Source organism: Lethenteron reissneri, chromosome 16, assembly GCF_015708825.2.
Source record: "Lethenteron reissneri isolate LAM-NWPU_2019-01 chromosome 16, ASM1570882v1, whole genome shotgun sequence".
Lineage (NCBI taxonomy): Eukaryota > Metazoa > Chordata > Hyperoartia > Petromyzontiformes > Petromyzontidae > Lethenteron > Lethenteron reissneri.
The window spans coordinates 6461038-6488100 of NC_083794.1; the positions used below are offsets into that span (position 1 = coordinate 6461038).

Genomic DNA, 27063 nt, shown 5'->3' on the forward strand with positions numbered 1-27063 from the left:
ATGTCCCTTACTAATCCAAGGTTCATGTTTATGGAAAAAGGCCCCAAAATACCATTAAGTTATTTATTATAGCGAAATAAATGCCAAATATCATTTGCGGCGGGAGAAGATGTGGCTTGAAACTTGTGGTTGGGAGAAATTTCATTTGAAGCGTAGTTTTCTCGAGAGCTGTTCCCGAGTTGAGCCCCATCGCACGGTCAGCAGCTCCTCCCTCTACCAGCCCAGGGTTCTCAGCGCAACGTTCAACTTCTAACGGTACGCGTAAACTCGCTCGCTGATCGTGGACACACACGGGCTCGGCCTCGGCAAGTTAACGACTCGACTAACCAGTTAGAGGGATAAACAAATACATCTCCCCTCTGTGTGTACATGGTGCCGCTGAACGGGAAGTGATGGGCGTTGCTTGGTGACGTGATTCCCCATGAGCTGCGTCACGCTGCGCGAAACTCCTCGGCGGTTTCCCGGCTCAGGGTGGCGTGGGCCAGGGCAGCCAATGTCAAGAATATTAGAGAATCAGAATCGTTATTTATACCGGAGGAATCCGATGAGCGATAAAGCTCTTTTTCACACATGTCCAGTAAGGGGTGGGTGAGAACGTAATTTTTTTGGCAACTCCTATTTTTAAATCCTTTATATTAAGTTCACTTGCTTGCTTGCTTGCGTGCTTGCATGCTTGCTTGCTTACGACCGTGCAAACCTTCCGGTCGTTTTTTAACCCACTTCCCGTGATCCAATCGAGCTGACATTTTGCACACAGACTCGTTGTGCGTGACAATTTATTTTCGTGAAAATTTTTTTTCAAAATTTTCCACTTTTTAGGAATTTTTTTTTTCATATTTAATTTAAAATACCAATGTGATAAAAATGAAACTCTTACTCAAGAATAACAGAAATGAATAATAAAATAAAACCGATGCCACGCATATAAAGGATTTATAGTGATAAACTTTGTTTTAACGGATTAATTTTTTTGCCGATTAATTGCCTCAATAGACGAATCGTCCCAGCTCCAAATTAGATCTTCGTAGTCATATTTACACACAATTCGTGTAGGCGGCAACGAAACTACCGATGGACGAATCAATTGAGGGCTTGAGGTGGTGGGGGGTAGGGTATGCCCTATAAAAATGAAACCAATTTGACTGAAAATCCTGTATTGATATAGGAGTTGCTGACAGTTTGATAGTGCCATTTCTCCACGCGAGATGTGCCTTGCAAACCACGAACACAAATAGGAGAGGGCACAGGAGATGTTTTATAAATGAGCAGCATGCGGCTCAATTGAGCTGCTCTTTGTAAGGCAAGAAAATACGAGTCTCATAGGATTCAATGCGAGACAGAGTTAGCAGGCAATTGTTCCTACGTGCATGTGCGCTAGAGTGCTTGCGCGCGTACACATCGATGCGTGCACACGTGCGCAGATGTGCGTGGAGGCTCTGCTGGCAAACAAAATGGGCTGCGGTGACATCACCGCCACTTAGTAGGGAACGTCGGTTGCATTGCGTTATTCCACGCATCTGCCTCTGTGCGCACGTACACACACACACGTGTGCTGCAACATCAAGAATACTCCACGTGTGCGTAGTGTACAGAATTTAATTTGAAATGTTAATACATAAATAAATTTCAGTTAATGAACAGTCGGCAGTCTGTTTCACCACCGAAAAATAACGTTTAGGTCCACTGGCATATTGGTCGTCTGGACCGATGTTTCCCAGCAGCATCTGTTTTTAAAAGGCCACAGCAGCTTGCTGATGAGCATGAGAAAGTTGAAACCGGCCAGGAGTTTGCCAGCACAAACAAATACTACTGGAGAACATTCATCCAAGACCCCAATCGGGTTGATGGAGCTAAATGTTATTTATATTGTGGCGGCATTACAGATCATGTTACATGTATTTATTAAACCCACATCATAATAACCCACAGTCCGTCACGACGGCACGAGATCGTTTTTATACAAACATTGGTTCAGTAATAATGTACCCAACCACCCCCGCGTATCTTCCCCCCTTGCCATCGAAAACAGGAAGAGTGGCGTTCCCAGCATCACCAATATAACCCCACCTGGGGTTCACCCTCGATAAAATAAAACTACAACCCATATATGGCCACAGACCTGGAAAGGCCACATGATACGAGAACCTCCGCAGATCACTCGGCCTTCAAGTGCACGCTCGGCGGCACAGCGAGGAAGCTGCGTCAAGCCACTACTGCCCCAAGCCCGCGTCAGTGCAAAGGCTTAACGAAGCGCTCTGCAGTTTCGTGTAAACCCTCGTTGGATTCGTCCACGGAATAACCACCCCCCCCCCCCCCCACATCGCCTGCCGCCAGAGGTCGCAACCGGGTACCCCATACCCGTATCCTACCCGATACCCGGCTACCCGTACCCAGCCGGGTACGGGTACGGGTACCCGTTTGCGACCCTGGTGCGGCCGGGTACAGGTACGGGTAGACCGTGAGTCACTGGTGAGTCACCGTTTGTCACTCATTTCCCAACGTCTTGTCTCTTCTCACAATTCAAGTTCCTAGAATCAACCCACCCGCGCCTGCAACATGGCTTCATCCCAGAGGTCGCAATCGGGTACCCGATATTCGTACCCTACCCGATACCCGGCCAGGTACGGGTAGCCGGTTATCGGGTAGGGTACAGGTACGGGTACCCGTTTTCGACCCTGGTGCGGCCGGGTACGGGTAAGGAATCAAAACCCGTTTGCGACCTCTGCCTGCCGCGCCCCCCCGCGCCCCGCCCCAGGCAACTTCCAAACGCACGTGGTGTTCCAAACGAGACGCTCCCGTGCGGTCTGTCGGCCCATGCATGGGCAAGCGGGTGGGCGGGCAGGCAAGATAGCAAGTGCGGGCAATGTTCTGTCCACCGCCAATCACTCTTGCTTGTCGACGGGCTCGAGTCTCCATGCGCCGGTCAGGTAGCGCAGGCGGATGAAGAGCAGGTCCCGGCCCATCTGCACCCAGCTCCAGAAGGGAGTCAGCTTGGATCCTGTGGACAGAATTGCACGGTTGCTAAGCAATGGTAACGATAATAGAGGAGACGCGATTGCAATGATACGAAAGCGGAAGTGTCACCTTGCACGGTGAATACAAGGGGTTGGCGGTAGTGGGCGTAGTTACCGACGGCCGACAGCCGCCGACGGTAGAGATTCCACATTCCCACGGTGGGGTTCAGTCTCTCCGAAGCAGCGCTGTTGACTTGCGATAAATACTTTTTTTAAAATTTCGATTTAAAGCTTTCGTGACTGCAGGGATTCATCTTCTTGGTTCTTTCGGTAAAGTCACGTAGAAGGGAAATAATACAAATAAAACATAATAAAATACAATTCTCATGACGTTTCGGCCACAACGCAAGCAGCCGTCCTCAGGTGAAGAACAGGGCTGTCGGAAAGACAGCATCCGAATGAACCTGTTCATTCGGATGCTGAACAGGGCTGTCGGAAAGACAGCGTTCGAATGAACCTGTTCATTCGAACGCTGTCTTTCCAACAACCCTGTTCTTCACCTGAGGACGGCTGCTTGCGTTGTGGCCGAAACGTCGTGAGAATTGTATTTTATTATGTTCTATTTTTATTATTTTATTATTTCCCTTCTACGTGACTTTACCGAAAGAACCAAGAACACATTTTATTTACTCTGACGGGATCGTAGGCTACTAAGTTAACCTCAAAACGGGATTTGAACTCGGAACCTTTCTGATTCTCAGTCAGATATCCCAAGCAGTGCCATCCAGCTGGATGAAAAGTGACAGCTACACATGTGTGTGTAAATAAGTACAAGTACTTAGACCGCGTATTCAAGTGGGCAATCAACGTACCCTCAATCTCCGTCCACCTCACGGCCACCTCTGCGACAGGGATGCTCAGGCACTGTGCGATGTACAAGAGCTCAACATCAAAGGCCCTGATAGAAAAGCACAACAGCAAACACGTGTGTTAATACGACGCACCGAGCACGAAGTGCACCGAATGTTTATGGCCACTGCCGATGGAAAGGCCTCCACTAAATACGGTGTGCCTATGTATGTGTCTCTCTCTATGTATCTCTGTGATATCTGTCTGCTTATATGTCTGGCTATATGTCCTCTGGATCTGTGTTTTATCTCTCTCTCAAATTTAGCATTCTCAGGAAGAACGTAATCAACCAGGTAGGGTGTCGACTGTTATGTTATCCGACTCTCTGTTGTATTACATTTCTAAGTATACTAGATTTGTGTTTCTATTTCATTTATACCTGATGACGATTGCTTGTGTTGCAATCGAAACGTCGTATGCTAGTATTTAATTTATTATTTTCTCTTTATACGTGACTTTACCGAAAGAACCAAAGAGTAATTCCTGCAGTCACGAAAGCTCCAAATTAAGTTTGGTGCTAGGGAGCCCCTATAGAGGCTCTTGGTCTGCTTTCTGAGCTGGCCAGACATCCTACAAGGGGTGGAAGCAAACGTACTTAATCCCACCACACCAGAACTGTCGTGGATTCATCCTTTGGGCTGGCCATCGAACAAAGACAGTCACCGCACCACGCGCGTTCAGATGTGCTCCTGCGGGACGTCTGGAACGCTCTCCCCTTCTGATATTAGGAAGCCACTGGAGCTATGCACGTTAACATCTATATTGAGAACTTATTTCTTAAGGACTGCTTTTTGTGTTTCGTTTGCTTGTCCTTCCCCCGCACATCCGATTAGCACGGTTGGCTACATACGGTGCGAAATAAGTTCAATAGACATACGTACATCGTGAATTCTGCTGGGCGGGCAGAGGAGGCGAGATTTAAGAAACCTTCACATCGCTTCGATCGCCCCAGGCAAAATGACAAAACTGGCCCAACTCTAGGATCGCAAGTCCCAATTGTGCGAACCGCTGCACCACGGCAGCATCAAGATCACATCCACGCTGCGAAACATTTTTCTTCACGTGTTTTTCTGCTCTCGTCACAAACGTCCTTTATGCAGATATCTTTTACTCCCACAAACCCACGAGACGGAAAAAGAAACACATTTTTGCACAACAACACTCCCACTCGCTTGGGGTTTTTCTCCCACAACTACACGGCAGCAAGCAACGTTTTTCCCACTGCTGGCGTGCGCGGCACCGACGCCACCACTTGCACGTCGCGTATTTTTGATGCGGGCGAGCGCTACGACGACACTCCGTGGGATCGCGTCATGGAGATGCGTGGTGCATTTCAACAACCGTCTCGAACGCGTATCCACTTAAAAAAATTTACATTCACCCCCCCTACCCCCGTTGGGAAGGAGTTGAGTCTATCGCTCCGAGTCAAATAACAAATTCTCGCGTACACTAATGATTTACAGTATTGATCTCGTGCACCCCCCCCCACTACCTTTCATCATTCAGTTGAACAGAAACAGATTTATCAGGAAAACGACTTGAGTCATGGCTCTTTGCATAGGTCACTGCCCGCAACATTAGCCGACTAAAGATTTTTTTTACTACGTTACAGGGCGGTGCTAATGCGCTAATGGTGGTCTATTGTGTTTTTAATATTGTATTTCAGTCAGAAAAGTATCTTGCTGCATCTTCTTGGTTCTTTCGGTAAAGTCACGTAGAAGGGAAGTAATTATTTTATTATGTTTTATTTTTATTATTTTATTACTTCCCTTCTACGTGACTTTACCGAAAGAACCAAGAAGATGAATCCCTGCAGTCACGAAGCTTTAAATCGAAAAGTATCTTGCTGCAGTTGCTGTCCAAACACACGTAGGTCAGTAGTCATGTTGTTTGGAAATCCTCCAAATCAAGTTGTATTTATCAGTCACTTTCGCTTTGTTTGCAATAAAGCCATTGATCCAATTTAGTACCACATTAATTATTACATCTACAAAGAGAATTAACCGTGTCTTGAGCCAACCATGTAAATAATGATGCTATCTGTAAGGGAAGTTACTCTCTCAGACAAGCCTCCCACTACTTTTATATTCATTTGTAAACACTGCCAAGTCGGTAAAGAATTACGAATTAAACCTGGCCAAAGTTTAGGTGCCACTCTTTTTTTGTTCCTATTAAAAGAGTGAGCGATCCTGACTTGGTTCCAGATTCCAGACTTCAACTCGAGTTTGGTAACATTAGTAATGCACAATGGAAAATTAAACTTTTCATAGCACTCTGCACCCACTGAATAAGAACTTCGTGAAATTCTTTAAATTCTTTAAATGATAGCTCAACGAAGTGGCTTACAAGATAGAAATTTATAGCAGCCAAATACTCTAAATGCACATTGATTCTAAATGTGGAGGGAAAAACCGGAGGACCTGAAGAAAAAGCCACGCGACCACAGGGAGAACACGCAAACTCCAAATACACAGCAGCAGACGTCAGGGTCGGGATCGAACCCACGACCTCCTGTAAACCCGGCGAGGTAGTTAACATCTCGCAACGGCGGTGCCCCTGCCAGTGAGTTGCCACTATCTGAAAGATGGTGATGTGAAATTTGGTTGCCAGCGACAGTTTCAGATCACTCATGGTGCAGTCGGGAAATTCTGTGACATCGCATCAGCCACTGATATTTATGAATGTTAAACAAACCCATTGTAATGTGTTGGTGCAGCCTGGCTTCAAGGTAGTTGCGGGTAGAGCAATATTTAGCTTTTAAGAGCATATGTAATTGACTCAAGTTGATAGGCTGGAAACAAATATTTACTGAACATTACTTTAGGACAAAATGTTTTTCACCGATATTTAAAAACGGGCGGGTAACAATAGCTGGTAATGAGAAACGTTAAAAACACCGCTCGCTACAATCTACAAGATCACTATTTAAATAAACGGTTTATTGACTAAATATGTTTTTTTTGACTCGGTGCCACAAGGCTCCCTTTGGCCGTGCGGTGAAACCCGGTCTCCTCGTGGAGCCGAGTTTTGACACCAACGAGCGGCTCTGCCGTCTCCCCACAGCTCTCGGGAACGGTGACGGCAGCAACTGAGTCCAGCTGTCACGATCAGCCAAAGCAACGTACAGCGACAAGCGCTTTAGCAGAGGGAGGCCACGCGATCACGGCGCGCAAGCGACGCGCGTACAGACGCAACCGCCGTCGCGCGGCACGCATTACCGCCAGCAGGGGGTCGAACAAAAAAATAAAATAAAAAACCCTCGGAAGCTCCGACGGCGCTTTCGAGCTAAATTTGAAAGCAACCTCCGAAAGCGCGGCCGCAAATTACGCCGCCGGGGGGGCTTGCACGCGCGCGCGCGTGCGAGACAGAGAGACGGATAAACACGTCGCGTTCGTTTTTCACGTTTCCCACCCTCCCCCCGCCACAACTGCGGACGTACTCCGTGGGCGAGTCCAAACCAGATCCCCCGACGGTTTCTGAGAGTTTCTTCTTTGCCGCCCGCTGGGCACGGCGGCACCGACACCTGTCTGTTGCCGTTTCTGTCTGCGTTGGTGACCTGCCAAAGGACGCGGTGCCCAGTAGTGTCTGTCCGGGTCAACAGAAATGTAACGTCCGACACGGACGGGGCGACCGACGGACGGACGGACACAACGGCGCAGCGGAGGGGTTGGGGGGCTGCAGTAGCAGCTTGTGACCCTGGTGCCCAGGCAACTATCTCTTGCTTCCCCGCCCACCCGCCAGCTCAGTCGCCCGCCTGCCAGCCAGCCAGCCAGTCGGCCCACCCCTCGCAGCTCCCGGCACACATGCAGGCCGGATCGTGAGCTGGCACAGTCACCGGATTGTGTTACTGCCACGCAGCACATCGTGACCACCCGTCGCAGCACAAAGGGGGCCTTATTTCACTTTTAATTCTCAAACCACGCTGCCCAAAACGGGCTTTTGTTTGCTTATTAATATATATTTTTTTACATTTCATGTCCATGGCTGGCATGTGGCAGTTTCCTGTCAGTTAATTTCGGCAATTAAGCGAATGGAAAGCGTCTTGTGAAGGACGAACATGCGTGTAAAGTACCATCGCTTTTACACGCAGGCTTTAACAGGACCCTGCGGGGTGGGCTGGTAGGAATAATACTTAGTAGCGGTACAGAGATATCGACCGGGTATAGAGGAGTTAAAGAAAAAATTACTGTATTCTAGTGTAACGTTAATTAAAAGTGTTTGTTTTGACAAGAAACGCTGTGAGATTTAAAGACTCGTAGTCTTTCATTTCCAACACCACCCTCAACACCACCCCTCCCACGGACGGACGGACGGACGGACGGACGGACGGACGGACACATTAATCTATTGGTGGTCTGGTCCACTTCGTTCCTACCAGTAAAAGAACCAATATCATACACGCAGGCTTTAAAAGAACCAATATCATCCAAAGTATAGGTTTGTTGGGTTAGATAGCGTAACTATAAATGTGTCGTTAAACCCGCCACCAGCCTACACAGCCAATTAGTAAGGTTTGTCACGTAAACAGCACTTGTCAATCTGATTGTAAATATTGTGGATTTGTAAATGTTGTGGATTTGTAAATGTTGTGGATTTGCTCTCCAACACACCGGTGTGCTGTACGAGTACACTACTATACACTACACTACTACACTATACACTAGTGCTGTACAAGTAACGAATAGCCACGTTCTGTGTACGTGACAAGCCCCTTACTAATTGGCTGCGTCGGGTGGTGGCGGGTTTAACGACACATTTATATTTACGCGATCTAACGCAAAAAAAAAAAACCCTCTATTAGGGAGTACCATTGCTGCTGCGGTTATCTGCAAGACCGGTAAGCATCTCCCCTACTTGCTGGTCAATGTCAGGACCCAGTGTCTTCATTGAGCGGTCAACTCACCATAGAAGCTTGCGAACGCTGAGCTGCTGCTGCAGAATAACAACTCATCCTCAGAGGAGATCAATACTGGATGTCGGAAAACCATTTGCGGTACGGTATGCCGGCTGATGCAAACATCTGTGGTAGGTTAAAGTGTGGGTAACTTCCCAATCCGACTCATCCTGTGTACGTACAGTGCACGGTAAACCCGTGCCAACAAGATTTCACAAGAACTAAAGGGCTGGGTCCTGGGATTAAACCGTAGAGTATTATTGGAATCTTCCACAAAGTGTAAAGAGCGACAGGGTTCTTCTCTAACTGGGCGAGCCAAGCCACGTCCCAGAGAGCAATAACGGGCTCACATTTGGTTTCCAGATGGGTGAACACGGGAGGCAACTGTGGATACAAGGAAGCACTAACTTCAATTTGCCGCTAGTCTTTCTCAGTAACTTTTTTGGTGTTGCGAAATAATCGCGGGCACTTTTGCGGGGGCTACGGGGGGGCAGAAAGTAAACAACGGAACTTTCCGCCGATGCCCCGCGATTGGGGCGCAAAGGGCAACACGGTGGCAAGTGAGTGAGCGCGTGTGTAAACTCCGGCACAGATACTCGTGACAGAGACAGAGAATCCCTCCACCCCCACCCCCCCCATAGCCTTCAACAGCCTGTTGGGGCGAGTGCGGTTAGCGAACACCTATTGAGGGTGGCACGGCACACAAGGGGGTGGTGGGGTCACCACATGATGCCCGGCTGCCTTTGACTCATGGTTTTAAATGCCCGGCCAGGTACCCATTTGAGGTGGAGATGACCTCGGGGAAAGTCAAAAGACCGCTTCAGACATCACTCGCCGCTGACGTTATTTGTGGCGGCCACTTCAGGAATTGAACTCGGGTTGCCGTTACATACCTACCAGGCACTAATTTTATGCCAAGTCAAACTAGCAGAGGTCCAGACCATCTTCAGATATCAATCGGTATTCATGGGATGCAACGATTCAAGTAGATTAATACGCTCAAGATGCGTGCCACAAAAAAAAAAATCAACGTTTGTATTCGTGCACGTTGCATGCCGTGAGTTCACATGACCACAAGAGCTACTCAAGGCACCAACGTTTAAAAAGCAACGATTCTAGAATCCAAATCAGTCACAAGACTGCGACAATGCCATCAAATCGCAGGCCGAGCGTTAATGCCCGAGTCTCGCAAAGCCAGACGAAGAATTCTTTAGCGTCGAGTGACCCTTCTGCGAGCCACATAGCGGCAGAAAATCAATTATCAATAAAGGATGTAGGTATTTATTAATTAATGAAATTAGCCAGTGGCCCGGAACAGCTACTACGGCCGGAGGACATACCGGGCAAACGAGGGCTCGCGATATCGGCAAACACGCGATCGGCAACACCGGGGGGCGTGGGGGGGGGGGGGATTTTTCTCCGGCTCCTCCGGTTTTTCCCTCCACATTTAGAATCAACGTGCATTTAGCGATACATGGCCGCTGTGAATTTCCGCGCGACGACACGCCACTTCGTCGAGCTATCGATTTGGGAGTGGGCCCTTACCTGGTTAAAATAAAAAAAATTGGGAGGTCGGGTTAAGAGTGACGCGGATGGGTGGCTACACGGGGGGGGGGGGGGGGGGACGAGGGGGGGGGGAGAGATCCCCCCGCTCCGGCGTACCAGCGCTCGACGTGCAGGCTGGAGAAGGTGCGCAGGGCGGCGGCGCGGCTCAGCAGCTTGAAGCCGCACTGCGTGTCGCGCACCCCCCGCACGCACAGCAGCCACACCAGGAAGTGGAAGCCGTACATGAGCAGCGTGCGGAAGTAGGAGCGCTGCAGTGCCGTTGTGGGATTTGGTGGCGGTGGTGATCGGGGGGGGGGGTATGGGGGGGGGTAGAGAGGAGATGGGACGCATGGAGGGGGGGGGGTGGAAGGAGAGAGCGTTTAAAAGGGGGGCAGGGTTAGGATTGGGAGAGGTCAATATGGGGACGAGGGTAGGACACAAAAACAATCCAACCGAAATTACATAAAAATAACACATTTCTGTCCCAAGTTTATTACAGTCTTGCTCAAGGCATTATGGCAGAAAGGCGAAAAGTCAATTCGGAATGCTCGCAGAGCAGCGCATCACCTTGTGCGTGAGAGATGTCCCCACAGGAGACATCACAGAGATCCTTATGAGACCCCTTCATTGTTTTTTTATGCAAGCACGGCTCCGATACAGAAGTACGCTCGTCGCTCTGCAGCCAAAGCGATATTTTTATATTCTCAAAGTTGAGATTTCACCAAAATAAGTGAGATTTTTTCTTTCATACGTTGGCTTTTTTTGTGTGAAGTCATTGGCGACTGGGCTAAGACCATCAACTCCCTACACTTGAGAACCCGGTTTAATCACCAGTGGCTGAACCCCGGATTTGAAACCAGAATCCCTTAAAAAGATACAACCCAAAAAACAAACAGCTGTTATCCAAAAGGCACACGCACGAGGCTGTACGACAACACGAGTTTTAGGCATCATTAAGCACCGCCGGGGAATAAATAAATAATTTTAAAGTTGCGGTCAGACGACCCGACTCTCACTTCCGTGTTGCCACTGCATTGCCACTGCATTGCCACTGCATTTCCACTGCATTGCCACTGCATTGACACTGCATTGCCACTGCATTGACACTGCATTGCCACTGCATTGCCACTGGATTGCCACTGCATTGACACTGCATTGCCACTGCATTGACACTGCATTGCCCCTGCATTGCCACTGCATTGCCACTGCATTGACACTGCATTGACACTACATTGCCACTGCATTGACACTGCATTGCCACTGCATTGACATTGCATTGCCACTGCATTGCCACTGCATTGCCACTGCATTGACATTGCATTGCCACTGCATTGCCACTGCATTGCCACTGCATTGACACTGCATTGCCACTGCATTGACACTGCATTGCCACTGCATTGACATTGCATTGCCACTGCATTAACACTGCATTGCCACTGCATTGACACTGCATTGCCACTGCATTGACACTGCATTGACACTACATTGCCATTGCATTGCCACTGCATTGCCACTGCATTGCCACTGCATTGCCACTGCATTGACACTGCATTGCCACTGCATTGCCACTGCATTTCCACTGCATGACAGCATAACGGAACGCTCTCGAAGTGATGTCATTGGTGTCGGGGCGGTGCGGATGACTACGATTTGAGCATTTTCGAAGCTTCAGCGCATGGCGGGGAATGCTTGGGACAGGCAGCCTTGGGTAGGTATCTACACCGCACAGCCCTTTTGCTAATCCACTGCTGGATGAATCCCTCCCCCAAGTATCTAGAACATAGGCGCTCTGCTTTTTTTGGGTTACGTTTTTCTTTTAGCGACCCCCAGAATACAAGTAAATTTCACCCCCGCCCCCATCCCTACCCCCCTGGGCATCTCTCTTGGCAGCTCTCAAAGACATATTCCACATTCACATGGGCAAGGACCACAGTCTAACCGTGGGACAATCGCCGCTGATTTTCTAACGCGGCGGCGTCACTCTTTTTTATTGACCACGGGAGGATATATATGGCCGAACGGAATGAAATCAGATATGTACGCACGCACGCACACAAACGTAATACACGCCGAAACACAAATTGGGCGGTGGCTCCCGGCAAAAAAAAAACCCTCTGTGCACCGCATGCTGGTGCGATTGTCGAAAACGGGCAGATAATAACGAGACTTGACGTTAAGAGCAGCTGCCCAACTAAATACGCGTGACGAATATTGACTCCAGAGCGGAAGCTAAGCGACGTCGAAGAAACAATTCCGCACGCTAATGAAGAGCGATTCTTTCTTTTTGGTCGCGCTTTGCTACGTCGGACGTCGATGTGCATGCACGGCAAATTAGATGCACGTCAAAAAAAACCTCGCTGCCGCTTTTCCGTCGCTTACGCGCGCAACCGAAACATGACAGGAAATCTCCTAAAAAAAAAATGCACGGTTAAATAAGCACAACTCTGCTCTGTGTCTCTGAAATATAATAAATGCACATTGTGTTCCGTCGGCCCGGCTGGCTGTCCAGATGCAAACATTAACCAGCGGCATTTGTTTAAGCAGGTGAAGGTCTGGGTTTTTCGACATTCTGGGTCTCATCAGCCGAAGTCTGGCTTGGGTTTGTATCTCCAAAAAAAAAAGAGGAGAGGAAAACGGGAGATAAAAAAAAATGAGAGAGGAATATTTTTGCCAAGACATTTGAAAGGAAGGAAGCAGGGGAAGCAGCCGGAGAAGAACAGATGCTGCTTATGAGAGGACAGCTGTGCGGGAGCGCGGAATCGCGTGAACACGTGGCGGGTGTATTTGTGTCTACACGAGACTCCAGCGAGCCAGCCCGGGTTAGTATGATCACCCGAAACGGACTGGGCGTGGCAGATCCATGTCAAACCCACGCACCCACGCACACACGTTTTTGTTATAGCAGTCTGCGCTCGTTCTACGACCAGCGTGCAGTGGACAGAGCCCGCTGTCGATCGGTAGGCCCTAATAGCCGCACAAGCAGCATTGAGCCGTAGAGTATTTCCTTATGGAAGGCCACTGCTGAGCAATGTTGTTGTAAAATAGCAGTCTTGCCCACACGGTTTAAAGTGAAAATACATTTGGCCATAGAAAGCTTTACGATACACTCAAATAGCACGTTCTGTTATTGAAAGCAATCTATGTTACAACAATATTTTATTTAGTATTTGTCCGCCCTCATCATATATTCATCATACCAAACTGAGTAAGAGCTTATTTTTGACTAGCAGGAAGCAGGGAGCTGTGGTATTGATGATAAGCTACGCATAAGTAATGACTTTTGACCGAGGTCAAAAAAACGGGATCAGCATGTTACAGCGTGCTCATCTTACGTCTTTAAATGTCTAAACTCTCTTTCAGTTCCTCTCAATTTCTGTTGAGCTCCATGTTGGGAATAGTTTGTAAAATAAATAAAAACGCGGGTAACACGTGGGAGACAGAGTTTCCGTGGAGATCTAAACAAAAATTGCACAGGTATTTCTAGTTTCACACAATCAGATTCTCCAAGTGATGATAAACAACCTTAAGGAGGGCTTTAGACAGGTCAGTCACTTATTGCTGGATCTCTCTCCGTGATCATACAATACAATCTGTGTTTATAAAGCATCTAGATGTGATCACAATTCAAGACTACTGTCGCGGTCACGTATTTCGTTCTGGGCAGTCCCTCGATTTCTCACAGCGCGCGATCCATCTTCGGGCTGCCAATGCCCATCTCATTTTTTAAATCCTTTATATTAAGTTCACTTGCTTGCTTGCTTGCGCGCTTACGACCGTGCAAATCTTTCGGTCGTTTTTTAACCCACTTCCCGTGATCCAATCGAGCTGACATTTTGCACACAGACTCGTTGTGCGTGACAATTTATTTTCGTGAAAAAAAATGTCCATAACTTTACACTTTTTAGGAATTTTTTTTTATATTTAATTACCAATTGCGTAATGGTGGCAGGCAATCATCTGACCCATAGGTGGCAGCCATCTCAAGCCAGAGGACGAGAGGACTCTAGCCGCCACGCATATAAAGCATTTATAGTGAAAAACTTTGTTTTTACGGGTTAATTTTTTTAGAGCTGCTTTTTGTGTTTAGTCTTGTAGTTGTTGTTGTCCTTCCCCCGCAGAGTCTTAGCGCGGTTGGCTACGTACGGTGGTGCGAAGGAAGTTCAACGTACACAACAACAACAACAACAACAACCGCCATTCGCCACTAAGTGGCGGTGACGTCACCACGATGCTTGTGCCAGGCCAAGTGCACCTTGAGGCCACGTGAAGTGTCGAAAGCCCGCTGGCAGGAGGTCACGGGGCAGACCCAGGTGCCACTGGTCGACTGACCGAGATGACCGAGATGACTGGCTGATGCACCACCTGTGCCCCCTACTGTGCCAACTTGCTGTGCTTTAGCCACCCGGCGCTCCGCTCGTTGTTGTGAGCGTCGCTCCTCCGCCCTCCGTTGTTGTTGGAGGGCGACTGCCTCCAACTGCCCAGTAGCGTCCTTCACGAGCCTCCTCCACTGAGGCCGATCTTGACACCGCTGGTACCAGTCATCGGCAAGTCCACTCAGCTCCACGTCCTCCTGTACCACATCACTCCATCTCTTCTCCAGCCCGTGCCGCGCCCGTCTAGCCCCCTCGATCCGGCCGAACAAAAGCTGTTTAGGCATGCGGTGGCTGGGCATGCGGGCTACATGACCCAGCCAACGCAGCCTTGCCTGCCGGAGGAGCTCACTGATGGGACTTTGCCCAGATCTTTCAAGGATTTGTGAGCTCCTCACACAATCCAGCCTGGTTAAACCCAGGATGGATCGTAGGCAGGCCAGCCTAAATGTTTCCAACCGGCGAAGATGCTCCACCAGGGGGGTCCACGTCTCGCAAGCGTAGAGAAGGGAGGGAATGACCGTGGCCGAGAAGACCTGAAGCTTCGTGCGGAGCGACAGACCAGGTAGCTTCCACACAGCGTTACGCAACCGATGAAAAGATATTGCCGCTCGACTGATTCGGAGTGAGACCTCTGCTGATAGACTGGAGCCGGTCATAAGCACACTGCCCACACACACGCGTACCCACATACGTCGCATGTCTCGATGGGGAAAAGGGATTAGGCTCACTCCAAAGTAGCGCTTGTGGGCGTTTATCAATAATTAACTTTGTTTCAGCGCAAAATAGATTTAAAACAAAATTGATTCTCTTAGGAGAAAGAGAGTAAACTCGAGTGGACATCCTTGTTGACGACCGTATGTGTTTTACTCGTTCCGGATAAAAAATAACCGTGTTGGATTAATGACGAAACCCTGTTGTTGGTCGCCTTAACGTTGTTGGCCGATTCAAGAGGGAACACGGGACGCTTGATTATTTGTGAGTTCACGTTTGCGGCCGGTAAGATTGTTTTATCATCTCCCCATTGTCAAAATTTAAGAGAAGGCATATTAGGAGCCAATATTGAAATACGTGGGGATATCTTTTTACATTGATAAATATAGAACGCTTAAATGCCCTTTTTAAATATTCTTGGTGCTTTCGGTAAAGTCATGTAAATGGCAAACAAAAAAACTAAAAAATCTAATAAAAATAATCAAATTGAATTATAACAATAATAAAATATTCAAATAATAAATTGAAAATAATAAAATAGAATATGAATTCCTGCAGTCACGAAAGTTTTAAGTCAAAATTTTACTGCCCTTTTTAACTTTCGTACCTGAGTGCAGCGCTCACACCAAGCTCCACTTTGCTACAATTTGGCATTCGTTACATTTTTATAAACCAGTCGTAAATTAACCGTTCAGCGTTGAACTGCTCGAATATCGCCTCACGTTTTCTAGACCCTCAAAATACACAACTATTAATGTTAGCGTAAAAAACGCCGTTCAGTTTTTTGTCCAAAATAAATATCCTGCTTGCCAACGAGGCGGCGTGTTGCGACGGTTTAGCGGATCGAATCTCCCCCCTCCCGCCCTCCCTTCAAGCAATGCCGAGGGTCGTCATGATGTCACAGGGTATTTAACATCCACTTCATAGCAGATGGTTGCACGTTGGTAATTCGCCCCCCACCCCCCCCCCCCCCCCAAAATCATCACATGGTGGCTCGGGGAAGTAAGCACAAGGACACCCCACCAATATCGAATGACATTACGTCTCGGTAAAAAGGAAAATTAGCGCACGGCTCGCTGCCCTCTTGGAAGAGCTGCATCGCCCACAGTGCCGCTCGGTCCCGAGTAATGATTCGCGCAAAAGGCGATTTCTAGACGCCACAAGGAGTGTACCAGGAACCAGACGATCGGTCCTCCCGTCAAGCAAGGCAGGACCGATTGTATGGTGACAATCGCGCCTCTTGCCGTCTAGAAATAACCTTTTGCATCTATTAGAATGCTCTGTGCTACTATCATTTTGTTTCCAGCCTGCACGCACACGCCTGTCTGATGAGTGTCTCAACATTTAAAAAAATTGTTTCGGAAATAGTTTGAACTGTAGTCAACTACGATCTCCGTGTGGGTAGCAACTCCCCGGCGCATGTTTCCAATGCACAAACTCCCAGCAGCTGGCGAACGCCGTGCAGTTCTGCAGAGGTTCCTAAATAAAGCCTCGCCGAGAACCCCAAACACTACGCCCACACATCTCTGAGCTGCCAACAAAAACTATGGTGACTGTGTTAACCCCCTTCAGAACAGCAGAAACTGCTGCCTGCGCACACCTCTGCCACAAAGGGGGAGATTAAAGATGACCCACGGTGCGGTGACCGTGGCCACCAGAACACAACGATGGACAGACATCTCTACCAACTTGCATTCTCCGTCCCCGCTCTCTGGCGACTGCGCGGAATTAATCGCGCTACTCCCGATGCCATGACGTGACTCGCAATCTTAATCCTGGGACGTACACATTGACACGAGACGTGGCCATGCGTTATGACGACGGAGGAGCGCAGCGATGCTCGAGTGTGCGAGCGGCTCACCTGAGCGATGGAATCCTGCTCTAGGTGGGCACGGGAGCCACAGGAGATGGCCAAGAGACCCGGCTGGCAGGACAGGGAGACAACGTGGGTGTTTGTTTACACGGCGGCTCGGTTAGCGGTCAACAAAATCGCAGCCAACGAAATCATCGTGCATTTTTAGACCGGTGTTGTTTTTAAAACGAATACTTTCAAAAAACGCCTTCGGATTTCATGACGTGAATTCTGTATTTTCTCACGCCGTTCGTGCAGCTAAATGTAACCCGCGCCGTGAAATGGTGCGGTCGACGGGAAACCCAAACTCACTTCTCTCCCCAGGATCTCCTGTTGTGCCGCCTCCAGTTTCTCCAGGTCGGGGAACTTGGTGGCTCCATCGGCGTCTGCCATGAGCAGAGACTCTCCACGCGCACAGAACATGCCCTGCGTTGCGGGGGAAGAGACATGTTGCCCGTCACACCGGCGTTCTTCCACCACTCTCCCCTGGCTCAGAGTAGAGGTCGCAACCGGGTACCCAATACCCGTACCCTACCCGATACCCGTACCTTACCCGATACCCGGCTACCCGTACCCGGCCGGGTACGGGTACGGGTAGCCGTTTGCGACCCTGGTGAGGCCGGATACGGGTACGGGTAGGCCGTGAGTCACTGGTGAGTAACCGTTTGTCACTCATTTCGGGTAGGGTATGGGTAGGGATACCCGGCTACCCGTACCCAGCCGGGTACGGGTACGGTTACCCATTTGCGACCCTGGTGGCGCCGGGTACGGGTAAGAAATCAAAACCCGTTTGCGACCTCTGGCTCAGAGACAAAGTTCCCCCGCATGGCCTTTAAGAGACGATCGGGGCAAATGCTGTTAACGAGCACCTATTCATGCTCGGTCACCTTTGGCAGGACAAAGGCACACAGCACCAGGTACTCATTTTAATGCCAAGTCGATCTCGGGGAAGGCCCAGGACCGGTTCGGACATCACTCATAGCCCATGTAAGTAAGTGGTGAACCATAAATAGAACTCAGGCCTTGACTTAAAGCTTTCGTGACTGCAGGAATTCATATTCTTGGGTCTTTCGGTAAAGTCACGTAGATAGGTTCAAAGAAAATAACAATGAAGAATAAAAAAACTACGACGTTTCGATTTCTTGTGTTGCGATAGAAACGTCGTAGTTTTTTGTTATTTTCCTTGAACCTATCCACGTGACTTTAGCGAAAGACCCAAGAATAAGAACTCAGGCCGCTTGGATCCGGAGCGCAGTGCGCTAACCACAGCGCCACCGCTCCCCAACTCTTGTACAAAACACAAGACTCACGCGCACACACACACACACACACGAGACACGCAATAATTCACACACACAGAGACGAGAGGATCTGTCACAATTGTGATTCAATTCGAGATGGAATTCTTGTTTCGTTTGTACCGTCTGCAACTTTCTGTCTCGTCTGCTATGTCTTGTTCATCCTGTCTTCTCCATTCCCGTTAGCCAACATGTTAGATTTGCATACAAACTGCATGATAAGTTAATATACTCTCAGTACGAGCTGCAGCATATCTCGAGCTTAATAATGGACTCTTAATCAGTCGATGCATTGTTACACAACACATTATTGTTACATTAACAGCAAAATATTCAGAATTATGCAAAAATTGTGCTACACTCACCCCGTTTAGCAAATAAACTTTCTACGCTTGCACGAGACATGTCGTCTCCGTTGCCACAACCGTCAAGCATCTCATTTCCAAAATAAACCTTGAAAGTCCTTTATGTAGCCAGGGAAGCCTCTAAAAGTTGCAAGACCCTTGTTTGTCCAATTCCTTGTTGGGCTTTTCATTGCATGTGGGAGGAAACGGTTATACCCAAAGCCCACAGCGGGCAGCAAGGATGCACACAAAATAAGAAATCGAGAATGAAGAAGTAATGAGAATATTGGTACGGGCATGCAAGGCAATGTCTGGGTTTGCACCAGCTATTATGTTGCAGAAATGATATTCCTCGTGTGCAAGAGTTCATAACGACTTGACTTTGCACGTGCTTTTGAATTCTATCATTACACCCAGTTGGCAAAGATCCTCCGTGGACTTGCCACAGCCTATCTCTCCCCTCTCATCTCATTCTACGCCCCTCCATGGACTCTTTCTGCTCCAGAAACCAAGGCCCTCTGTTGAAGCTCCCAGCGAACGTTGTCTTCACGAGTGCTGCTCCTATGACTCCATGTCTCTGTCCAAATCCAGGTTCAAGAGCTCCCTTTATCTCTGCCTACGACCTGCTTCTCTCTTAGAGAATAAATAAAAGCGTACGGTGTCTTGAGATCTTAGCCGAATTTCGATTGCTGTACCGACACAAATGGTACTTGTGCTGCACCCGTATATATCCAGCTGAACCAATCACGCACTACGCACCATATCACCATCTCGCGCGCTGCAGAATTTCCTCGGCAATCTTGCCAAATCCACCTCACCGACGATGTTGACGAAGCTTTTGTCGAATACGCTCCAACGTTATGGAGCCATATTTTGACGTGAACTTTGGTTGTTGAATTCTAAGCAATTGTTCAAGAGCGTGGCTCTTCCACAAAGGCATTTTCAATTTGAGCACAGTTCATCAGGAGAGTGTCTGTGTGCGTGTGTGGTTATTGATTGGATGCAGGACCTGGGTGAATATGCCTAACAGGCACTTTGGGTATGGTGTGTGGGATGTGTGATGGGTGTGGTGTGATGAGTGTGGTGTGTGGGATGCGTGATGGGTGTGGTGTTGAGGATGTGTGATGGGATTGGTGTGGAGGATGTGTGATGGGTGTGGTGTGTGGGATGTGTGATGGGTGTGGTGTGGTTGGTGTGTGAACGATGCATTTCCGTAAGTTGCAATGTAACAATGTGTTATGGATGAGCTAACCGACAAGCAACGAGGGAACAAGACAAGCAATGTCTCCCATGCCGTTCAATTCAGGTTGCTGAAGGCAGAGACCACAGATTTGGGGTGGGTGTACAGTACAACAATGGGATTTGCTGCACTGCACTCTGCTGCTCGCCGCGCAGTGCCCCCGGCGGCGGACACCCATCCAAGCACCGTCCAGGCTCAACCCTGCTTAGCTCCGAGCTGTGACGAGATTGGGCGCGTTGCGGGCGATGTACCGAGACTCGTGCTTGGCGTGTCGACGCACAGCGCTTTGCACGTGCGTCGAGTAGTGGGGTGGCGACGTACGTAGTACGTGTGTATGTATGTTGAACTCTTTTCGCAACCGTATGTAGCCAACCGTGCTCATCGGAGGTGCGGGGGAAGGACAACAAACTAAACCTAAACAAGTAGTTCTTAAAAAATGAGTTGTCAATTTGCATTTAAAAATGGATAGCTCCAGTGGCTTCCTAATATCGGAATGAACAGCGTTCCAGACAGCCGCAGCAGCACAATGTGTGTGTTAGGTGGCGCGGTGCGGTGAGCGGGGATGCCGGTGTGATGCCTACCCGCTTCACGGCGCCGCCCTTGCCGCGGTTCCGCTGCAGTGTCAGCACCCGCACCCTCTCCACCCCAAAGCGCTTCACGTAGCCAAGCGCCACCTGTTACCGCACAAGCGGTGAAACGGACGCAGGACCACAACACAGAACAACGTTCGATTTAAATCTATCGTGACTGCAGGGATTCATCTTCCTGGTTCTTTCGGTAAAGTCACGTAGAAGGGAAATAATAAAATTATAAAAATAAAACATAATAACATAATTCTCACGACGTTCCTGTTCTTCACCTGAGGACGGCTGCTTGTGTTGTGGCCGAAACGTTGTGAGAATTATTTTATTATGTTTTATTTTTATTATTTTATTATTTCCCTTCTACGTGACTTTACCAAAAGAACCAGGAAGAAGAACAACGTTCGTTTTGTTTGCCACTTCTCAGACTCCCTGACAAGCCGTGAGCATTTGCGGGTTTACACCTTTTTTTTTTTACCCAAAATACATTCCAATTTTGCGTCAAGCAGTCCCCCTCCGTAACGTTTATCATCGCTAGGCCATGAGCTAAAGATGCATAAATTTGGAACCCTTGCAAGGGCAGTGCATCAGCAGCTGATGCTGGAGAAGAGCCTGCAGAAGTTGGTATCACAGAACTACATCTCCTCCTCCTTCTGAGAGCCCTTTCAACGACCTCTTATCTACACGAGGGGGCAACTGCAATTTTCCATACGTCCTGCTGAAGAGATTTTCATCGCGTGTAAGTCAAAAACTAAATCATTATCAGAGGTGGAAATTTGCCAAATTAATTTGCAAACTCAATTTTATCCGGCGCGTGTGTGTGCAGTGATTGACGACCAGGCTGAGATCATCAAACAATAGACTCGCCAACCCAGTGTGGGAACCCTCCTGGATGGGAACTTGCCAGCACGATACAAGCAAAGACAGAAAGGAGGTTTTATTTGCTCAGGGCCGATGATGCTGCTGCAATTATTTCACCTCCGTCGTTTTATCTTTGCTGCCGTCATCCACCACGATCAGCTCGTACGAGAACTTCCCGTCGCGTTTCTGCGCGACAGAAAATATAACAAGCGGAGACAGACGATGCCTGTTAGATGCACACACGGAGACAAAGATCACCCCCCCCCCGGCCGCCCCCTTGTATCGCCTAGAACACACTCCTGTTGCGAGTAGCACCTATTGAGGCATGACGCCCGGCCGCCGCCGCCGGTTTCACACGCCGGGGCAGGTACCCATTTAAGGTGGAGTTGACCTCGCGCAGGAGGTCAAAAGACTACTTCAGATATCACTTGCCCCTGATGTTAGCTGTGGCCAGGAATTGAACTCAGGTTGCAGTTACATACCTCCCAGGCACTCCTTTTATACTGGTAGGAACATCCTGGTTACACCAGCCCACAGGGGATTATTGTGTCCGTCCGTCCGGGTGGGCAGGGGCTGGGTGGGGAGGGTGGGGAGGGGAGGGGCTGGGTGGGGAGGGGCTGGTCACCCCGTGGTGCCCTTATAAAACTCAACGTTTAACCTACTCACAACGGCTTGTGCCCGCCCTCACAGTCGGCCATATTTGCGGAATACACCACGCCGCCGTTGACCCTGGCCATTGACCGAGCAACCCAACGTTCCTACCAGCTCCCTCCACAGGAATGTGTTTATTATGACGGAAACGGTTCGAGTGCTATGACCACCACCATGACAGATTGCCTTTTGACTCCGCATTGCTGTTTCGAACTCCGCCACGGTGGCTAGGAGATGTTGACTACCTCCCCGGGTATGCAGGAGGCCGTGGGTTCGATCCCGACCCTGGCTCGTGTATATTTGGAGTTTGCATGTTCTCCCCGTGGTCACGTTGGATTTTTCTCCGGGTCCTCTGGTTTTTTTTTCCCTCCACATTTAGAAACGTGCGTTTGCAGTATTTGACTGCTCTACATTTCCACACAATAAGCCACTTCGTTGAGCACCATTTGTGACCAGGTCGTTTCTGACAGAGAGCGATGTAGCTCATTGGGCTTTACCTGGCAGTTTATTTGCACACTGCACCAGGTACTCATTTCAGGCAGAGTTCACTTACACACCACACACAACATACATACACGCGCACACAGGCCTACAGTTCACTTGTACATATGCACAAACCACAAATTGAGAACAGCCCTCTTCTTGTTATTTTAACCTTGTTATTTTGCACTCAAAGGAATAACAGTGACGCAAACGCCACTCCCTTTTCCACAGTTGATTTCGCCAATCCTTAACGAACGTTTGTCACAGAGCAGTGGGTTTACATTAGAGCTGGATTATACAATTATTTAAGTAATGGATTATCGGTTTGATTACTCTCGACCGATCAGACATCACTGAAATAGTCGGGGGGGGGGGGGAAACGTCTTACCCCTGTTCCTACATGTGCCGCTGGATGGGAGGTAATGGGGGGAGGGGTCCTGGTGACCTCATCGGCATCATCACAACGGTCACGCTGGGCGTGGCTTTAAGGGGGTTTCCTGCCTTCGGGAGGCAGAATGTGGGGGCGGGCCGCCATTTCGACCACGAGAAAAGTAGTCGGTGACAATCTTTAACCGATTCGTGGACGAATCATCCCAGCTCTAGTTCACAATGTGCCGAGCAGGCAATGCGTGTTGTATGTATGTTCAACTTCTTTCGCACCGTACGTAGCCAACTGTGCAGTTTTAAAGAAGTGAGTTTTCAATCTAGATTTAAAAGTGCGCACCTCCAGTGGCTTCCTAATATCGGAAGGGAGTTCCAGACGGTGGCAGAAGTGGATCTGAAAGCGCGCGAGATGCAGTGACCGCCTTTGTTCAATGGCTAGCCAAAGGCCGCTGCGAGGATGACCGGAGTTCGCGTGATGGTAAGGCATCGCACCAGCTTTCTTTACAGGATGACGATTTGCTACTGGTGGGATTACAACGCACAAAGAACAGTCGTCACAATTCGGAGAATCCACGCTTTGTCGTGGCCTACAGCTCATGTGGGCAGGTGGCGTGTGGCTCATAGCACGGCCCGGCGGCATGCTAAGAGATGGACTGACAAGCCACTCCCTTTTCCGTTGTCATCAAGGCCACGGCAGAAGGGGAGGGTGGTTGACTCATCGCATCTGGTTTCTGACGCACGTGGCTTGGCAAGAAAAACACACAGCCAGATGCTAACCACCACACCCCCCGCCCGCCACCTCCTTGTTGGCGAGGGGTGCGTGAAAACAAGTGGATGATAGCGGCAGAGCTAACTCGCCTACGCAGATGCGCGCACACACACACAAGGCCAGCACGTGTAATCGCGCTGATACCACAGTGTGCCAAATTTTAACAAGTTATTTTTCTTCTTCTGCCATTGAAAGGAAAGTTCGTCACATTTCGGCCAACTGGCTTTCTTCAAGAAATAAAAGAGGCTTACACGGAGAGAGAGGGAGATAGGAAGAGCGCGAGAGAGGCAGGACTAGAATTGAGCTCAACTTAGTTCCTGTAGAAGGTTCCAAGTGCAAGGAGTGAAACGTCGGAACACTGCATCCGCCAACGCACAGCACAACCCGAAAACACAATATTAAAATCGGTAATCACACACCAGCCTGCTCTCCTTTCAGTCGTGCCATGCGGGTCGCATATATGCACAGCGCCGTGCCATGTCGACGTATTACGCTCGCAGATGCCCTTCCCCCAACATCCTCACGCCTGCCCCCTTCCCTCCCCTCCACCCGACCTTCCCTTCCCCTAAGAGCTGGCCCTTGCATCAATAATTCAGGACGTGGAGTAACGGAGGAGTGAGCGCAGGGGTGAGTGGGTGGCTGCCGAGAGAGGAGGGGAGGAGGAGGAGGGGGCATGGAATGGATGGCGAGGAACTGGACTGGGTAATGGATAACACGAAGGTGGTTGAGCAGTGCCGTCTGCAGGGGACACCACAGAGGGATTGGGCAGAGGGGAGAATGGTAGAAGCAATGAAACGGGGTTTTAGGGAGAGTGAAAACAAATTGATGTGCTGGGGCCACAGCTTCAAATCTGTAGCTGATGAGAAAAGCTACGGCATCAGAAACGTAACCACAGGCTGGAAACAAAAAGAGATGATCACACAACGGTGTGCAGCACTGCACGTGCTGCGTAAAGCTCTCGGCCTTATCCAGACCACCGGCTCAATAGAACTCAATCTGTGGCCAATGAAGTCATAAAAGAGCTCAATTTTATTAGGCAAGAGCCCTCATCAGGAATATATAGATAATTGTTTAGGCATATTTTCACGTGTGTACGCTACGATTTTGATAGTTTATTCCACGTGTTTTTGTATCGCTCGCTTCTGCATCGCTCCATTTGTCTTCTCGACTCAGGCCTCCCTTGGCGAAGCGGCGGTTCAATCTCAATAGGCTCTCCTTACCCGGTTACAAATAAAGACTGCGGGCGATTGATTTCGTGTAGATGTCGTCACCGCCGCAGGGACAAACCTAGGCCAGACCGGAAGGCGTGAATTTGGCACCAGCGATGCGCGCGTCGCACACTCCGCTAAGCCGTGGCCTCCGCGATAAACGACAACAAAGCTGGCCAGCTTCTTCCTGTGCTCAACACCACCCACAACCACCGCCTTTCGTCAAGGATGCGGTGGGTGGTGGAGTGGGGGGGGGGTGTTATTAATTATTAATTTACATCCGACACTTCTTTTATTCCTTCTTCCCCTGCCCTGCAGGCACGGCGTTTCAGTCCGTGCCTCCCTGCGAGGTGTGTTCTGGGTGGGGCGACGCGGGGGAGGTGTTGGATCTGGGGGGGGGGGTGGAGGGGGTTGATGGGGGTCAGGGGGGGTCCCTTAAGGAGGGAGGCAATGGCTGGATTAGTGATACGAGAGGAAGCTTACATCACGGTTTTGGGATCAATTAGCGTCGGGTTTTTTTTTATGTTGGCAACAGCTGCGAGAGGTGCTTTTACTCGGGGAAGAGGGCACGGCGAGACCAAGAGGGAGGCAAGAGAGGACGGGGCAGCGGGGGGGGGGGGGGGCATTTTCCTCAAGAGGGCTCGACTGTAGGAGAATGTTTCTTAGAAAATAAAACAATTAAACATTGAGACTCCTTTGTCAATTCACTGCTGAATGAAGACATTAGCCCACAACATGTCAGCCGTAAGGCGGGGGGGGGGGGGGGGGGTGTTGTTTTACCATACTTCACCATGCTGGTCGGTGCGGGTGCGGCGAAGGGTGGGGCCGGGCAGGGGCAGTTCACATGTCGCTCGTCAACTGTTATCCGCGACGGGGGATCGAACGCAGATTGACAGGTTCGTCGCGTGGTGTGCTAACCACTGCACCGCTCACCACTCCATCCCCTGTATGGATCCGTAACTCAAACACAGAGCGGGGTGCATGAGATGCGGCTGCTTGCGTTCTGAGAACACAGCGAGCAGTCCTTCGTCTGGATGTGGGGGGCACATGGCTACAATCCAGCACCTTCGAGGCGCGGTTGACAGATGCCATGCGGTTCATTCTGGGCATGAGGATGCCCTGGGCCTGCTGAAATTTACAAGATGTTTCCACAACGCCTGTGCGGATGTAGTACTACCCCCTCACCTGCATGGGGTTTCTCTGGGCATGCCTGTTTCCTCTACCCCAAATGGCAATCGCTTCCCGAGAAAACGTTTCGCGACTCGTTAATAAACGCCGATTGCAGGTCACAAAAGTGACGTGTCGCCTTGGTAGACTATGGGAACTTAAACGATAAATTAACAATAAGCGTTTTTTTTTTAGCGTAAAAAAATTACGTGTTAAACTAACCGATTATAAGCCTTGGTCCAGAAAACCTGCTGGCTCGTGAACCCGCGTCTCATTTTATGTTATGCGTTAGTGGTAAAAAAAAAAAAACCCTTGTCAGATAATTCATTAATTATTAAAGATTTGGGCAGGGAGGTTCTCAGACAATTATCAGAATCTTTATTTAGACTGGAGGAGGAATCCAATGAGCTATGAAGCTCTTTTCCACAGATGTCCAATAGGGGCACTTGGTCAGAAACAAATTGCAATAACTGCAAAAACACGATAGGAGCCCAATGTATAGGAAAGGTAAGAAAATCACCATTTTTTTTTTACCAAGAAAAGCCCAATGAGCGATGAGCTTCTATTTCAGAAGCGATCTGGCCACGAATGATAGCTCAACGAAGCGGCTTATCACAAGGACATTTATAGCAGCCAAACAATCTCAATAATCTTAACGCATTTTAAAACGCGAAAGAAGAATTCGTTCGAGCTGCAATTCATGACGAGGTTCACATTGGAATTTAAGTTGACGTGCCGTAACCTCGCAGTCAATAACAGACGGGTGAACGTGGCCAACACGAAGATGGAAATTCTGGTAAACAACTCACTTAGGAGGCTCGTGAACGGACCGCAAAAAA

At 49.2% G+C, this 27063-nt stretch overlaps 1 protein-coding gene across 1 annotated transcript; it reads right to left on the bottom strand.

Moving 5' to 3' along the window:
• Positions 1-759: 759 nt before the first annotated feature.
• Positions 760-26158, bottom strand: ALG5 (ALG5 dolichyl-phosphate beta-glucosyltransferase). Its single transcript, XM_061552612.1, has 8 exons — positions 26123-26158; positions 21680-21877; positions 20702-20794; positions 17551-17664; positions 17248-17310; positions 10420-10571; positions 3827-3912; positions 760-2998 (listed from the first exon to the last, which is right to left on the bottom strand). Exons 1-8 carry the CDS (start codon positions 26156-26158, stop codon positions 2883-2885), a joined length of 858 nt encoding a protein of 285 aa, XP_061408596.1. The 3' UTR covers positions 760-2882.
• Positions 26159-27063: the final 905 nt, after the last annotated feature.

Coding starts and splice junctions, on each gene's coding strand:
- ALG5 (XM_061552612.1), bottom strand. CDS start 26,158: ATGAACCGCATGGCATCTGTCAACCGCGCCTCGAAG. Junction 21,878..26,122: donor CTGTCAACCGCGCCTCGAAG/GTGCTGGATTGT, acceptor ATGCCTCAATAG/GTGCTACTCGCAACAGGAGT. Junction 17,311..17,550: donor AGGAGATCCTGGGGAGAGAA/GTGAGTTTGGGT, acceptor CTGTCCTGCCAG/CCGGGTCTCTTGGCCATCTC.